This window comes from Mastacembelus armatus, chromosome 15 (genome assembly GCF_900324485.2).
Source record: "Mastacembelus armatus chromosome 15, fMasArm1.2, whole genome shotgun sequence".
Classification (NCBI taxonomy): Eukaryota; Metazoa; Chordata; class Actinopteri; order Synbranchiformes; family Mastacembelidae; genus Mastacembelus; species Mastacembelus armatus.
The window spans coordinates 16,198,739-16,215,167 of record NC_046647.1 but is presented as its reverse complement, the minus strand read 5'-3'; the positions used below and the strand labels follow the sequence as shown (position 1 = coordinate 16,215,167).

The following is a 16,429-nucleotide window of genomic DNA, read 5'->3' as shown; positions in this document are numbered from 1 at the left end:
GAATAGTTTTTTATTGTTCAGTATTTCAAAGCAAATTAGTACACAGCAAAATCGTGCTGAGGGGAGGCGGTGGCATCAAATTTAACAAATGAGCTCAAAGGGAAAAGCTCTAAGACAGAGTTCAGAAGGGTGGCACAGCTTCTCAGTATAATACCTTGTTTCTTATGAATTTTAAATGGTGGTGTGAAGTTAAATTTTTCATTGTCTCAAGTTTTCAAACAATAAAGGACTCATTGCATGAGTGTGGGTGTTAAGAACAACAACAGCAGTACTTATGGAACCAGCAAAACATAGGTATTCTGGATGCAAGACCAGAGACTGCAAGCAAATGTAAGAACCCTGAATATCAGAGCAGCAATATGTTGTTGGACTTTAGGCATGGTTGACCTCCCTCCGAAAACAAAAACAGTGATGATGGACAGTGCTATTATTTAATCTGATACCAACATCAGTAATGTCTTCTTGTTAGAGGACCGGGACCATGTAGGACTCTGGTGTAGATGACTTGAGTTTTCATGTTAGGTGATGTGGTTTCAGTGTTTCTTCTTGCTGGACTTCTCGATCATGGTCTCAAACACCATGGAAGTCTCCTCATAACCTTTAATCTTGCGGTCAGTAGAGAACCTCTCCACAGACTCTACCACCTCCACCTTTTCGTAGCTCATGGCATCTGGGGTAAAGCTGCTGGAGCTGGTGCTGGTGCTAGAACTGGAGCTTGTGCTAGCATTACGAGGTGCAGGCTTTGGAGTAGGCCCACTTGGACCATTGTCATCCTTGGTTTTCGTGAACTGATCACCAGCTGGGCTAGGACCTTTAGGGCCAGAACTTGGGTCAGACACTGGGGGTGCAGGGTATGGATCTTTAGAGTGAGGCTGAGGCTCTCTGTTCTTATATCTACCTTTGCCTCCATTTTCCTTACCTTTTCCACCCTTATCATCCTTTTCTCCTACTGCATCAGGGGGCTGGCTGGGACTGAGTGGCCTGGGGTCTAGCATGGGCTTTGGAGGCGGAGGAGAGGGTGTGCTTTGTCCATAAGGAGACATCATTTCATCTCTGATAGTGACGACAATGTGCCCAGCTGATGGTGTGGAGGTGTAGAAGCAGGGATCTGGGTAGCTGCCCTCACCGGTGACAAGGACATAACGACCCTTGGTGTAAAAGTCAGCGATTGGCTCAGGCTTCTTGTACTTCCTCATTCTGTCTCTGACGATGTTACATAGGGTGTCAAAAGCTTTGCTGATCTGAGCCCCATCTGGGACATCCTGTGGAGACACTCCAGTAAGAACAGGTCTCTGCTCTTTTCTCATCACCATCCCCTCCTGCACTTCCTCCGATGGGATACACTTGGTGTCTTCATCTGAAGCCTCTTCAGCAGCTTCCCCATTTCTTTCCTCCTGACCACTGTCAATCACATCTTTTGGCGTCAGCTCTTTCTTCTTCAGTACCTTTTTAGCCCATATCTTCTGCCGTGGCTTAATGCTGGTGATATCTTGGATAGCCTGAGTGATATCTGGATGCAAAAAAGGTCAGTGAGTACATAGGCTGAAAGTGGTGAACTAAAAAAATCCAAAATTGTGTCTGTACAAAATACCCAACTCTTCTGTGAAGCTAAACATGACAAAATGTACACTCAGTAGTGATTTGCACCATATGCCAACTGTAATATGTTGATGCCCTTACCTCTCCCCCTGCTCGATGCACTTGGTGTGTGAGTGTAATGGTAATTAGTGGTGAACAGGGTAATGGGAGTGCCAATTATCGCAGAATTTAACCTGCAGGAAAAAAGGGCATTGAAATGTCACTCATGCCAATGGCCATGTGTTGAACAGATTTGCTCTAGAGGAGAATCTAGTAAGGACATCGATAATTCAGGATGTATCCAATCTGACATAAACACACTCTCTTGTGATAGTGCAGTAGGGGAAACATCTGTTACCGAACAGTTCCATCTGCTGGCTAATTCTGTACTCAACATTTACATCTATAATTACACTCAAAACACATTTATATAAGGCTGCTAATTATATTCTATACAGTCAATAGCTTTAACTGTTACTATTTTTAGAACAAAATACAGATGTGTGTAGAAAGTCATGAAATAACCTCTAGACCATCATGTAGGGAGATTAATTTCACTGAGCCTACAAGTGAAAATTTAAACAGTTAAAATGTAAATGTAAAATTTCTAAAGTTATGACTATAGTCCTTCCCCTGTTTTACAAGAAGGGAAATCCTTGAAGTTATTCTGCTGATCTATGTTTATATCAATTCTGTGACTGAACGCAATTTCCCTGGTCAAAGTATCATATATTGCTTTTACATTTATATGTTGAATTTTCTCTGGGACTAAATTTCAGCCCATAGTAAACAGCTCTGGCCTTGCATGTGAAAGTGTGGCTCAGCATGTATAAGCAACCAGGTGGAGACAGTCTACCTGTTATCTTCATTCTCGATGATCCTCTTGTACCTCTCCAGCTCATTCTGAAGAGATGTCTGGTACATGGCCAGGTGGCGACATTCACTGGTGAACCTCTCCAGGGACTTCTCAGCTTCCTCGATCTCCTTCCTCAGAGATTCGATTTTTTCATTGTACATCTGGATCTCATCGTCAAAACTCTCCTGGGTGTTTTTGATGGCTTGATCCAACATGGCAGTCTGAAAGATGGAAAACAATGGAATTAATAACTAAACGTAATTAAAACACTGTCAACCTCCATAAAATCCAGACAGACAGGAGATATATTGTATATAACATAAGCAGAGTGAAGAGAGATCAGTTGTGCAGATAGCAGAGGTATGTTTTTAGTCAATACCTGTATGAACAAAGCAACCAAAGACAAAACTAACCTTGGAAACTATGCAAGAATGTGCATTTGCATTTTAAAAATATATTTTCTTTTATTATTATTATTATTATTTTGTTTCATGACCTATATGGAAACAATGCCTTTGCTAAACCCAGAACTACACTGTCATGAGTTGATCGTGGCTGACATCTAGTGGTAAACTACAGTACATTTCAAGCATTTCACTATTACCAAAACATAATGGAGGCTGTAAGTAATTGAATGGTTATAATTTATAAAATCATGCATAGAGACAAAGTAAACAGATTTGTCCCTGGAAAATGTGTTTTAAAACATACGTAAACCTAGAAATCTGTATCTATTATTTGAAAGTGAAACATTATGAACAATTATTATATATTAATGTGATTCAGTATCTGAAATAAGTAAGCAAACAATTTAGTAATATCTATTTGTGAGATTACATAATGTAACCTTTTAATTAAAAATGAAAATAACTGTTGCCCTCCAAGTATCACAATTTACAATGGTCTTTGAGCCCTGAGTGCAGTTATCAACAAAGAACGGGACTTTGGACTGGACTTACTAGCTGCTGTCTTAAGAAATGAAAGAAAAAAAGGATGCACGTAATCACAGTGAAACCTCTTGTTGTCATGGTGACCCACCTCAGCCTGAAGACGTTGTTTCTGGGCCTGCAGCTGGCAGAGGGCGCTCTTATATTCCTCAAGCTGACTCTGTAGTGCTGGCACTTTCCTCTGGGCCAGAAGCTTCTCCTGCTCCTTCACACATTGAGCACAAATCAATGAGAACATGCAGAGACCCACAGTGTGTCTTTAAAGTAAGAAAGCTAGACCACACATTCTCTCAGCTGGCAGTGCAATCTCCTTCTGAAGTCTCACGGATTGATTTTTAAATTTCATGGTACTACAACAATTGTTTTGCTCATAATAGTGATGTTTTCTATTCATTTGCTTTGTAAAATGAACCTTTGACTGTTTGGGCTGCAGAATATACTAGCCAGAAACGGAGTTAATAATATTGACATCGGTAAGATGATGCATCTTCTTGGAAGATGCTGGAAGCAAATCTGTTTAATTCACAGGTTTTAATTAATAGTCAAGCTAATATTTACAATGGTCTCTTGGTAGCAGAGCTGCTCTTGTGTGAAACAGTGAAAACTGTAACAACACATGACAGACCCTTGGATTTCATTGGATTTCCATCTGTATTTTAATGCTCATTTAAAAATAATAATAAGTTAGCATCACTTCAGTGCTTCGCTGCTCCATGGCAGCGTACAGCATATTCAGGATTTTCGTACTGAGCAAACCACCTATGGAAGCATCTGCATTTGTTTTGTTTCCTCACCAATTTGAAGGGTTTTCCTTAATGTTGCCCCCCACCTGTATGTGCATTTAGCTGGCCCACTGATGATCCAGCTCGCGAGGCCTCATAACATTATCTCTTTTTTTGCTTACCCTTTTCCTTTTTTCAGGGGAAAACAACTGAGTCTCAGTATCCCAGTACACTGAGATTTAACCCAACCAAGTAAACAATTTCTGCATCCAGAGCAGGTTGTTTGTGTAAATAAAATTCCAATTGGCTATATAAATTACTGTGGTACAGTTCCTCCAAACATTAGCATGCACAGCTGTCCTTTCCAGTATTTACCTCATCACGTGTCCTGACACCCTGAAACTGCGGCCCTGTCCTTGTGTATGTGCTTGTCCCACATGCACACACACACGTATACAAAAACACAGACAAATGCAGGCACAGGCAACCAATTGGACTAAGCAGCCAGTAACCTCATCAACTCCAGACACGTAGCTAAGACTGACACGCATGCAAACACCATCTTCTCCCCCAGGGACTGCAGCACAGACACACACACACACACACACAAACATGCACACAGCATTAGTGACCTCACCTCAGATATGCCCACTGACACGCTGGGAACAAGAGGAAGTGTCTGGTTGATTTGCTGCAAAATGTTTACATAGGTTTGGATCTCTGCAAGGTTCTGTGTAGAGGAAGAGAATAATAAAAAACAGAAAATAGACCACTCAGTAAAAAGAGGAACACCCCTAAGCTACTCCAAACTTAAACCATTTTTGTCTGTTCTGCTCACAGACTTTCTTCTTATTGTTGCAGATTAAGTGAGAGATTGAAAGCTTCCAATAAAAAGCTTTCATTTAGCTGAAATATATTTATAAATGGTGCTAGCATTTCTTTACAGCAAAGAGTTTCTTTTTTAAAAATCCATTGATATAAGTGTGATCTCAGACTTGGTAATAAAGAGTGCATATATATCCCCTCTCAGGAGGGATACTTCAAAGCTCGAGACCACAAGCGTAATATTCATGTGGCTCCCTATTCTTTCGTACATAATATAGTAAGAGCAGTGCTCTTTCATATGCTATCTCAATATTGCAGTCACACATTAATTCATCATCAAAGCAGCATTATGTTAAAGTAAAAAAAAAAAAAGAGAGAAACTGCTCGGGGAAGAAAGTTTATGGAAAGTATGACCTGATGCATTATCAAATCTGCTCTGAGTAATAGTTCAGTTTTTTGTCTTTGTCTCTGTTTTTGTCATATGTCAGTGCCTGTGAAGAGCAATGTTAAATTTTCTCTGCAATCCTTTTCTGATTTATGTGACAGAAGGTAAATTGTTGCTAAGGCTCAACATGCCACACATAACATACCCTTTGGCACCGGTGTCAAAGTAATCTGACTTGATTTTTGAAGACTCCTGAGGTCAACCGTGTTCCAATAATCTTTGATGTGAATTATATATGTCCATGCATAATATTCTGGCTTGAGATATTCTTGCAAAGAAAAATATGAGCAGAATTTTGAGATGTAGTAATTTCAGGAGCAATATCTGAAAGACATAAACTGCTTTAAATGAAGAGAATTATTAAAGCCATTTTGTAGTGAGTGGCTTTTACTGACCCAGTTTGTAAAAGCCATCAATACAGATAACTGTAAAATATAAGCATCAGAGCAATCGCTCACTGCCACATTTTTGAAGGTATCTTCTCTTTAGCATCAATATATATTGATTTATATACACTGAAACTCACAACACTCTCCCCTTAGCTATTAGCAAAAGTAGATTTCTGATGATTTCTATGCTGGTTTATGAATACTGTACATAACCACAGACTAGACTAAAGCAACATATGCTTTATAGAATTTGCAGTATAAGCTAATTTATACTGTCATTATGTTCAAGTCTGTCTCCTGAAAACTGCATTTTTTTAGCTGCTGCTTTTATCATTAGAGCAAATCTATTTTAATGACACTTATTCTTATCAGCATTATAAGGAAACATTGTTATTGAACTTAACTGACAAGCTGCAAGACGGTCATATTGAGGGCAGCTGTGAAACACTGTCAACAAATTTCATTTGTTTCCCCACAACATTCACTCTTGATGACTAATTATTTTTAGGCACTCAAGGCATAACTCAAGGACATAACCTACGTGGTGAACGTAATGACGACAATAAAGATCTGTAGGATAAAAACGACCTACTGAACCTACCAGTAGGTTCCAGTAGGTGAGTAGGGACCTACTGACCCATAACTATAGTCTGAAGGGAAGTCCAAATGGGCTATTGAATAGTATGAAAACACTGGGTGGTGGTGGGGACTTAAAAGTCCAAAGTGACTTAAGCTATGAGCCACAAAGCATAACTAAGCTTTGCTTTAACCAAAACTGAATTCCTTTTTGATACTTATCCACATGCAGTGACAAAGTCTGGCACTCTCTCAGTTTGCAATTGCATTCCATGCCAAAGACAAGACGAAATGGATGTTAAAGAGGAAGCTTTCTTCTTGACTATTTACCATTAGTTTCACTGACCTTCTTGTGTCTGTCCCTGGTGGAGTTGATATCATCCTGCAGGAACTGTGATTGGATCTGGTACTCCAGGTTTCTCAGCAGTGCACTGTCAGCCTCCTACAAGAGGAGATGAGAGAAGAGGAAAACACAGATGACCCAAAGTAAAAAAAGAGTGAAAGGTAAAGTGTATCAATTTTTTCTTTTCTTCAAAGTTACTCTATTTGTGCAACCAAGATGTCTAATATATAGTATATAATATAAAGAATATTGTAACAACATTCAAAAGCGCCATCATTTATAACTAGGTTTATGCTGTGTCTTTTAAATTACATTTTAAATGCTGAAGAATTCTAATACTCATGAATTCTGTTTCTGTGGTTGTGTGAATGACCTTAATTTCATCCATATGGTACCTTGTTTAACTGTTCCAGTGTTCCCCGTAGCTGCTCTTGATAATCACATTCATTTCTATACCTGGAACATAAAACATCTGAATTAGGTGCATTAGGAAGAGGCACAGCATGACATTATTATATTAAGCTGCAGCATTTCATAGGGCAGGAAATTTAAATTATTTGTTTGAGTCTAATTGTAAGTGTGTGTTGTGTACTCACAGTAAGACAGGACAGATTAACAAATTTCTTCTTGAATGCACCACCTATCAACACTGCACACAGTGAAATATGACTCTATTCCAGCTGATTCAGACATTGTTGGTCAATAATCTTCTCAACTAATCGATGATTTAGTGCTGCTTTGCTGCTTATACATATCTGATTGTAATATGTTTCTAAATCATTGCAGTTCAAGTGTTGATCGCATTAACATTTTAGTTCTCTCTCTAATGGTATATGATTGTGCAGATAGTTTTGTTTTTATTGCTCGACTTTCCAGATCTCTGCCTCTGAGATTGATGCCTCCACATTAAATATTATAGAGGTGAAAGGAATTTTGTTGGTGGTGCATTTGGTACTGAAAAAATAGTGATGCTGGGCAATTCACCTCACTGTGAACAGACTTTACTGGAACAATCAATGTGGTTTGAGTAGTATCCACGTACACAAGGAGAATGTTCGTGGAAAGAGATTATGTGGTTTTTTTTTTATGTTATCAAATGTTCATTGATATTTTTTCAATGATCTGAATACTGGGAGCAGAATTATTTTCAATTCCATTGTATTGAGGTGAAAACAGATACGTCAGTAAGGGATTTCTAAAAGCCTAGGTAAATATGACTCCATCCACATAAATATCACTAGTTATAAGTTGTGTAACTTGGGTAAAAATGGTCCTTTAATTTATTTGTTTCAATTCAGTCTCTCTCTAACATCTAATATTATGAAGTAAGTCCAATATGTTACAGTATTAAGAATAAATTACAGCAGTTTTTTTTTTCACGATTACCTGCCTAATTATGACTATAATGCAGTGCAGTCCTAACTTTGGCTCCATTAGGGTCCTGCTGCTTTGTAAGTTTCTATTTATTATGACACTTTTCTATTAATGTCTAATCACTCCAACTATAACGATGTTTGACCTTTTTGAGACACTGATAAAACAAACTACTGTCCACTCTCTTACTTGCTGGTAAATTCATCTAGCATACGAGAAGCATCCTTCAGCTCTCGCTCCAGCTTGGCACGGTCAGAAGACAGCTCACGGATGCGTTGCCTGTTGACTTCAATCTGCTCTCTGAAAGCATCCTCCAGACTGCTGGCCTCTTCCATTCGATGCAGTGTCTCTAGCTGCTTGCGGAACACTGCATTGCGCTGCTCCAGGACCCTGGCCCTGTTGATGTACCGGGCAAAGCGACTGTTGAGCTCCTGAAGGCTCTCCCAGCCCTGGATGGCTGAGATGCCTGCAGAGTCCTCAGGTTCCTCATAAAAGTCATCTGAGCGTTCATACTTTTCCTTTCGCACCTCATGCAGGTACCTGGTCTTGACCATGGTGGTACTCTTCTCCCTGCTGGGCTGATGGTATCCCCAGAGTGCTTGGTCCCCTTCAGCACCTTTATTGTGTGAAAACTCGGGTGCTCACCCTAGGCTGTCTCATGCTAGACTAAACACTGCATAGTACTGGCTGGCTGTGAAATAATGCTCAAAACCTCCCCTTGGCTGCGGCCATGCATGCACGCCTGGGGCCTTCTAGATTGTATTGTTGGCTTTGTGGAAGAGATTAGAAAAGCTGTGCTGTTGATGACAAAGCAGAACCACGAAAACAAACAATTGCCTAGCCTGTGAAAGCACTGGGTTTACACTCACCATTATTTTGGTTCCTAGTCAGCTGCTTTCTAGATCCCTACATGATATGGCAGATTGAACAGTTGCCCACCACAGGACAGAGGAGAAATTTCGTGCAGTGTAGTTTGTGTGGAGAACTATTCCTGCCAAAAGTGCCTGTGTTTGCACACTGTACACTCTGCTTAAAATCAATTTGTGTTATAATGTGTATATAATTTATAATGTCTCAAAAACATTATACAGAACAAAAGTTAGTCATAGTTCATGAAAAGCAGGCAGGGCCAGTTGCTAAGATTCAAGGTACTTTAATACAATAAAGTGAATTTTTAGTGATGGTTTCATCATAGCATTAATTCTGCCTGTAGCCCAAAATACAAAATAAAGCACTTCAAGCAATAACTGAAAAACTTTGAGTATAGTCCTGTACTTTTAGTCTTTTTAACTATACTTTTTTAGACTTTGTTTCCAAGGAAAAAGTCAGAAATTAGACCATTATCAGAAAAAAGTTTGTGGCAACGTTTGTGTTTTCCCAGGAAGAGACCACAGAAGCTGAAATGTCTTTTTATCACTTTGAAGGCACTTTATTTTTTAATAATAGGAAAGAGAGCCGCTAGTTGTTTATATCAAAGTGCTTTTAGCTGCCATCGCAATATTTCTTTATTTTCCTTTAATATTTCCATGTTTTGTCTCATAATAATTGTAACATTTATCAAAAATGAGCAGACGGGAATGACAGAAGCATGAGGAAGAGACACAGGAGCGTCTGCTTTAGTTATCTGCAGCCTGTGGTACAAAGGCAATCACCATGTCCCTCTGGACACTTCCAGCAACCTGTCTGTAAAACAGCTGAATGAAAAACATGTCAAATGGCTTCACATCAGCATTTCAGCTTATTTTGACACGGCAAAGCACGTGGCTTGAGGGCAGAATGGGAGAGTTTCACTTTATAATACAACCTAGATAATGTGAGTTTACCTACTATATGTGTGGAAATATTATGATTGAAATAAAAAATAACGTAAACTGATGAGTGAAAATAATAATCTTATAAAGACTAGGACAATTTTAGCCAAATTTCTGCTTACATGTGCAAGCCAAAATGATGAAGAAACAAAAAGAAGTTACAATTGGAAAGCATGGTGTATGGTCAAATACTGGCAGTGTTTGAACAAATAGTGACTCACAAAGTCTGCGCTCCCAGGTGAACCAACATTTTGCCAAACCAGACAGCCTTTATTAAGATTTAAACCCTACATATTTATTTCTATGGATTCTGTTTCACTGCTGCTTATTTTCCCATAACGCTGTCATCAATAAACTACCTTACAATCTGTCCACCCTTTCACAGACACCGTAGATTATAGGTCTTGTGCATATTTTCTATGGTTGAAAAAAGAAGGCCAGGCTCACTCTGCCCCCTGTTTTCCATCTATATTCATTGGTTACGAGTGGCAGTAAATTCGAGGCCTGGGTGAGATTAGAGAGCTGTCCAGGGCTGGAAATGAAAGCCTAGTGTTTATCCGGTACTCAGGCCTGCAGGGTTCCAGCAAAAGACACAAGCAAAGCTGTTCATGTTCCAGAAAATATTAAGAGGGTAATAAAAACTACTAGCGACATGCAAAGATAGATCTCTAATCTCTTGTGAGCTGAGGAAGTGGATATGCTAAGATTTAGAAAACAACACCAGGTTCTTTCCTTCCTATTGTGTCCATTATGACGTAACATGAGTTGTCTGCTGCTTCACTTGTGTCTCTGTTATTGCTGCACTGACTGTATCTGCAAGCCTGCTGCACTCAATGTGAAAGGACGCAAAAAGCCATCTTGCTGCTATTGAAGGATGATTGTCAGAGGCGATATAAAAAAAAAAAAACAGCAGTGCGAGCTCTCCATCACAATAACGATTGATCCTCAAAAGTCATCATTGCTGCTGTCTGTGCCTATTCATCTGTTGTCCAGGATCACTGACCACAGACAGGCACAACAGACAGCTCTTTACACTGACCACCACCTAAAAGAGGAAAGAGATCAGATAAAATTTTGCTGGGTGGTCGTGTGCTTCACCCTTATGCAGCAGGAATATTGCAGTTTATCATGCAGAAACTCAACATTATATGTGTATTAGAAATGGAAAGCTATTCCTGAACAACATGTGTCAATTATGGTCAGCAGCATGAATATCAAATGGTGCGTTTGTTTTTCATCTGAGAGCAGCAGAGAGAAGAGCAACGGTGAGCAGAGATGACAAATAAACACTTACATGACATCCCATCCTGTTCACAAGTAATTGTGATGCACTGCCAGACTTAGGAGTGACGGTAGACAGATGATGATGATGAGCTCAAAATATGTACATTTTAATAGCTGCTTTGCATGAGAACCAAAAACATTCAAACTGAGGCTTTTTATCGAGGAAACCCTAACTCCAGTACACTATAAAATGCCATCATTTGAGATATTTAGCCGCCTGAAGCAATGATTTTACCATAAAGTAACACACACACACGGGACTGACTGAGATGTGGAAAAAAGTGTTAAAGGTTTAAGAACTCTTATCATTTTAAACAGTGATATGTCAGTGTTGTTTTCACTGCTTGTTTTTCTCCCAGATGTATTAAAGCAATTTTGGCAGGTGATACTTATACTGTAAATAATGTAGTGCAGCACAGCTCCCTCCTGGTGCTAAGGAGACAGTGGGACTCAGAAATAAGCCACCTGTGACAATGTGAACTGAAAGGTGAAAGGGGAGGCATAATAACACACAGTGTTATAGTGGATAGACTGCATGTAAATGTGTTATTATAGGAATATCTTTCTTTAATTCCGAATGGTACCGTTTACTTTATACTGAGCCATTTCGTGTATATGCTCTCTCGCCTATTTCTGGACATTCATTTAAGCTGGTGAACCTTTAGCCCTTTCAACCTTTGGATCCACCCGCACGCGTACATGTGCACTGTCCTCTCCCGCATTTCTTGAAAGCGGTGCGTTGTGGTTCCTGCACCGCCACGTCATCGTCGGATTTATCACCTGAGAGAAAAGAGAAACAGACGCAACTTTTTTTTCCCCCCTCCTCCCCTAGAAGAAGCGCTCAGGAGGAGAGCGGGGCACAGTCAATGTGCTGGAGCCTGATGGAGAGAGCCTCTGTCTCCACTGGTGGGATTGTCCAATAATAGAAGACTGCGGCTCGGTTCGTTTAAATCGACCATTCAAATAGTTTTATTATTATTATTGTTAGTATTATTTACCTGAGAAAATTCGTGTAATCTGCTGCAGCGTTTGCTGGTGAGTACCTTATTTTCCTTTTCTCACTTTGATTTGAAACTCCAACTGTGATCCCTTCCAGGCTGTGATGGTCTTACAAGAGCTTAATAAGACTCAAGTTGAGACCCGCAGCTTAGAAGAGACAACTGTGGTTTTATAAAACACCACAGAGCCTCATTCAGAGTGTTTTTTTTTTTTTTTTTGCTGGAGATAATGCATTTATATTTACACCGACACTGAATTTGAAATGTTCTGTATATAGTGGTTTTATGATCTTTTAGCTAGAAGTACCTCAGTGAGGATGACATGATTTTAATAGCTATATGTCTCTGTGTTTGGTTATCAGACAGGTTAACTGTCCTTTGCAAGTGGATCATTAGAAATATGTTCTATCTTAATGTGCTCTTTGTTCTTGTAATTACTTTTAAATTATAGTTTTGCTTACCTCATATGCAGACAAGGGGATTTAAGTAACCACTTTTGCAGCGAATTAAACGCTGCCATTATCACAGTGTTCCTGGTCTGACATTGGCTTGCTGTGAAGTGACAAGGTCCTAATAAATTATATGGAGGCTTTTGCCATATAGTGACCTCACCCACACCCATTTTTCACCAGATAATATCACAGAAGTGTCACAAATGCCAGCATGATTGTACTACAGGTACAATCATGCTGGCACTGAGGTCTTGTAATTTGTTTTGATGTTGCCATGATTCAGTCCCTGTGTGAGTAATGTTGAGATGGGAATTTTTTGTTCCAGGTGAAGACGTGTTTCTTTTTACAAATCAAATTCAGCCATTTCATCTGCACATAAACAACTTAATGATCAATGATGCAGTCAGTGACAGCATGTATCAAAGGGCATCATGTTTTTTCACCAACATTCATTTGTTGGATCAAATAGCTGCCAGGTGCATTCTAGTCATTCTGAACTAAAATACGAGTGTGTGCTAAATCATGGGGGACTCCAATATCAGCTACATGGTAGCAGCTTATACAGAGATACAGGACACTCTCCCAGCAGTCAAGTTGGATCATTATATGGACCACTATGATATGGACTATGGCATCCCTCCTGATGAGATCCCAGACACCACGCAGGGCCAGGCCTTCTTTGTGGCCACCATCGTAATTGGCGTGGTCCTTGTCTGCATTATGCTTGTCTGTGGGATGGGAAACTTCATTTTCATTGCCACACTGACACGCTACAAAAAGCTTCGCAACCTCACCAATCTGCTCATTGCCAACCTGGCCATCTCAGACTTCATTGTTGCTGTGGTATGCTGCCCGTTCCTGGTGGACTACTATGTGGTAAAACAGCTTTCCTGGGATCATGGACTGATGCTGTGTGCTTCTGTCAACTATCTCCGGACTGTGTCACTCTACGTGTCCACAAATGCATTGCTTGCTATTGCAGTTGACAGGTGAGTCCTCTTTGATTTTTGTGTGTCCCTCTGAGCATGCATTTATGTTCATTTCTTACAAACATCTTCTAGCACTGGCTATAAAGCGTCTATGTTTTTCTCTGTTAGTATCCCCTCCTCTCTCCATGAAGAAGCTGACACACTTCATTTAACCACACTGCTGTAGAACTGCAGTTACAAATTACAGGATGAAAAAAAAAAAACAGGTCTTTGGTTGGCTTGTTTATATAACATTCCAGCTATTCTTTTCATATCCAAGAGATTTTGAGAGCTATTATTTTTTTATTGTGTTTTATATTGGCCAATACAGGTTTACAATTAAAACACCCAATATTGACATTTTGAACAAACCATTTCTGTTTTGAGTGTTTGTGTTGTTGTGTGTTGTTAAAATTTTAGATATTATCTCCCTTTTTCTTTCTGTTTTATATTTAGGAGGACTAACAGCATGCTGCTGCAAACTTAAGTAACAATTTATGTAACCCCTGCCATCCTTCTCCTTACAGGTTTATAGCTATTAGTTATAAAAACACTGTATTGAATATGTTTACTTTCATTAATGATGCATTCTTTTTTGTGGCATCTGCTGGCACCATACTGCAGTTGTGATTTGTGGGCTCACAGGGTCGGTTGCATTTTCTATTTTTATTTGTGGTGTTTTTTTTTTTTCTACTTTAATTTTTGTCAGCTTTTACTCACTAATTCATATTTTCCTTCTATTAGTAGTTTGTTTTCTATATCCTGGATACTCAGGTTATCTTTATTAAATAAATTGTATGAATTTATTTTTAGGTTAAAAGTAGGTTTTTGCTCCAGATTTTTCTGTACATTCTGGTTTGGTGCTGCAGTACTCCTTTAGTACACACATAATAACATAACATAATGTAGGGAGAGCTACTTATGTGCATGAGTGCACCTGACACAAAGGTTCATAAAACAGCATGGTTCAGGTTTAAGATGCTTTGTGAGGAGTGTTGTTTGATTTGTGCCTAGACCTGTAGGAATGTGGTAAGAGAATGTGTAGTTATCATAAATTATTGTTGAATCAATAATCCTTCTACATAGTGTGGACCTTGTAGTGTTACAAACAGCAGCAGCCTACTGAATGTGGCTTGATGTCGAAAATCCACAGGCCTGTTGCCAAGTTACTGGATGACCATTTATTATTTTTTGGTGGTACTCCGCATATTTAAAATTAACATTACAGAGTAAATATGGAAATTTTTTTTGTTTATTAAGATACTTTTAATTAACTATTACACATTTAAAAAGCACTTATTGTTTTCTCAACAACTTAACAAGTAAATACTTTTAAGGCTGTGCTATTTAAAATCTTAATTGTGTGTATCTACATATTTTTAGTCAACATTTATCAGTATCACTGTTGATTACACTACAGAGGAACTAAATTTACAGGATGCTGTGTAATGATGTTGATGATCAAAATGTAAAGCCTTTGAAGGCTTTTAACCACTGAAGCTTCTGTGTAGTAACATGATCAATACAACATATGGACTGAAGTATATGTAAGGGGTAAAAAGCCTGTTTACGTTTTGACTATAAAAATGACTTTCTACCAGTATGAAAAATTCATCTCACTGAATAATGGATCACTGTGTATTTAACTTTATTGTTCCATGGGTGACTGAGAGCCATTTGCCAAATACTAAACAGGTTGTTGTATTGCATTATTATGTATTCCCAGACTCCTCAATGCAACAATTGCTCTTTTCTTCCAGGTACATGGCTATAGTTCATCCTCTAAGGCCTCGTATGAAGTACCAAACTGCCTACTGCCTGATAACTGGAGTCTGGATTGTTCCCATTCTGATATCAATTCCCTCTGCCTACTTTACCTCTGAGACCATGTACCCCAATGGCGGCACCACCCCAGCCACTCACAAAGTTTTCTGTGCCCAGATCTGGCCTGTGGACCAGCAGGCCTACTACAGGTCCTACTTCTTGTTTGTTTTTGCTGTGGAGTTTGTTGGGCCTGTGATTGTCATGGCAATGTGTTACACCCAAATTTCCCGTGAGCTCTGGTTCAAGAATGTCCCAGGTTTCCAGACAGAGCAGATAAGGAAGAGGCTGCGTTGTCGCCGCAAGACAGTGATGGTCCTGATTGGGATCTTGACTGCATACATCTTGTGCTGGGCCCCATATTATGGCTTCACCATCCTGCGAGACTTCCACCCAACACTCATCTCCCGCCAGAAGAACTCATTGGTGGCTTTCTACATCATTGAGTGCATTGCCATGAGCAACAGCATGATCAATACTTTCTGTTTTGTCAGTGTTAAGAATAACACAGTTAAGTATCTGAAGAAGATTGTACTGCTGCACTGGAGGTCAACGTATACACCCAATAAGACTGTGGATGAGATGGATATGAGGACCTCCTCCATGCCTGTAACAGAAGAGATTGAGTGTATTCAACTCAGGTGAAGAGAACAGTCACCGAGATAACTTTGTTAGCCAGCAGTAAATACAATGCTTTTCTTTGAGGTATTATAAGAATGTAATTGGTGTGCGTAGCGTAACTATACACTGTGTATTGGTGTACTGTGAAATCATGTTTACATACTGTATGTATAAGATATATTGCAGTACATGGAAGACTGCTGCTACTCTAACTGATCCATGGTATCGAATATCTACAGTGCATTTGGTTAATGGCTGCATCCCCTGTATCAGTTTTGTTTACAACATTTCAATTGTGTGTGTTTTCTTCGTCTTCTTCTTTTTTTAAGAAATTAGTCAGGATTTTTCAATAGGGACAGAAATGTATGCAGTTTTCAATATGTGGAATATAAATCATTGAGAAGAATCCTCTGAAAGAT

The 16,429-nt window shown here is 39.3% G+C and overlaps 2 protein-coding genes across 2 annotated transcripts; one reads left to right on the top strand and one right to left on the bottom strand.

Annotated features, from left to right (window-relative positions):
- Window positions 1-533: 533 nt before the first annotated feature.
- Window positions 534-8,609, bottom strand: bfsp1 (beaded filament structural protein 1). The gene is made up of 8 exons (XM_026309878.1): window positions 8,245-8,609; window positions 7,077-7,137; window positions 6,685-6,780; window positions 4,741-4,833; window positions 3,473-3,586; window positions 2,435-2,655; window positions 1,681-1,772; window positions 534-1,510 (listed from the first exon to the last, which is right to left on the bottom strand). The coding sequence occupies exons 1-8, from the start codon at window positions 8,607-8,609 to the stop codon at window positions 534-536; spliced, it is 2,019 nt and encodes a 672-aa protein (XP_026165663.1).
- Window positions 8,610-13,122: 4,513 nt separating this feature from the next.
- Window positions 13,123-16,034, top strand: prokr1b (prokineticin receptor 1b). The gene is made up of 2 exons (XM_026309924.1): window positions 13,123-13,589; window positions 15,329-16,034. The coding sequence occupies exons 1-2, from the start codon at window positions 13,123-13,125 to the stop codon at window positions 16,032-16,034; spliced, it is 1,173 nt and encodes a 390-aa protein (XP_026165709.1).
- Window positions 16,035-16,429: the final 395 nt, after the last annotated feature.

Bases quoted from the DNA above. Each gene is read 5' to 3' on its own strand.
- bfsp1 (XM_026309878.1), bottom strand. From the start codon at position 8,609: ATGGTCAAGACCAGGTACCTGCATGAGGTGCGAAAGGAAAAGTATGAA. The intron at 6,781-7,076 runs GTACCATATGGA...CTCCTCTTGTAG, and splicing joins CACTGGAACAGTTAAACAAG to GAGGCTGACAGTGCACTGCT. The intron at 1,773-2,434 runs GTAGACTGTCTC...TTTTTCCTGCAG, and splicing joins ATCGAGAATGAAGATAACAG to GTTAAATTCTGCGATAATTG.
- prokr1b (XM_026309924.1), top strand. From the start codon at position 13,123: ATGGGGGACTCCAATATCAGCTACATGGTAGCAGCTTATACAGAGATA. The intron at 13,590-15,328 runs GTGAGTCCTCTT...CTTTTCTTCCAG, and splicing joins CTTGCTATTGCAGTTGACAG to GTACATGGCTATAGTTCATC.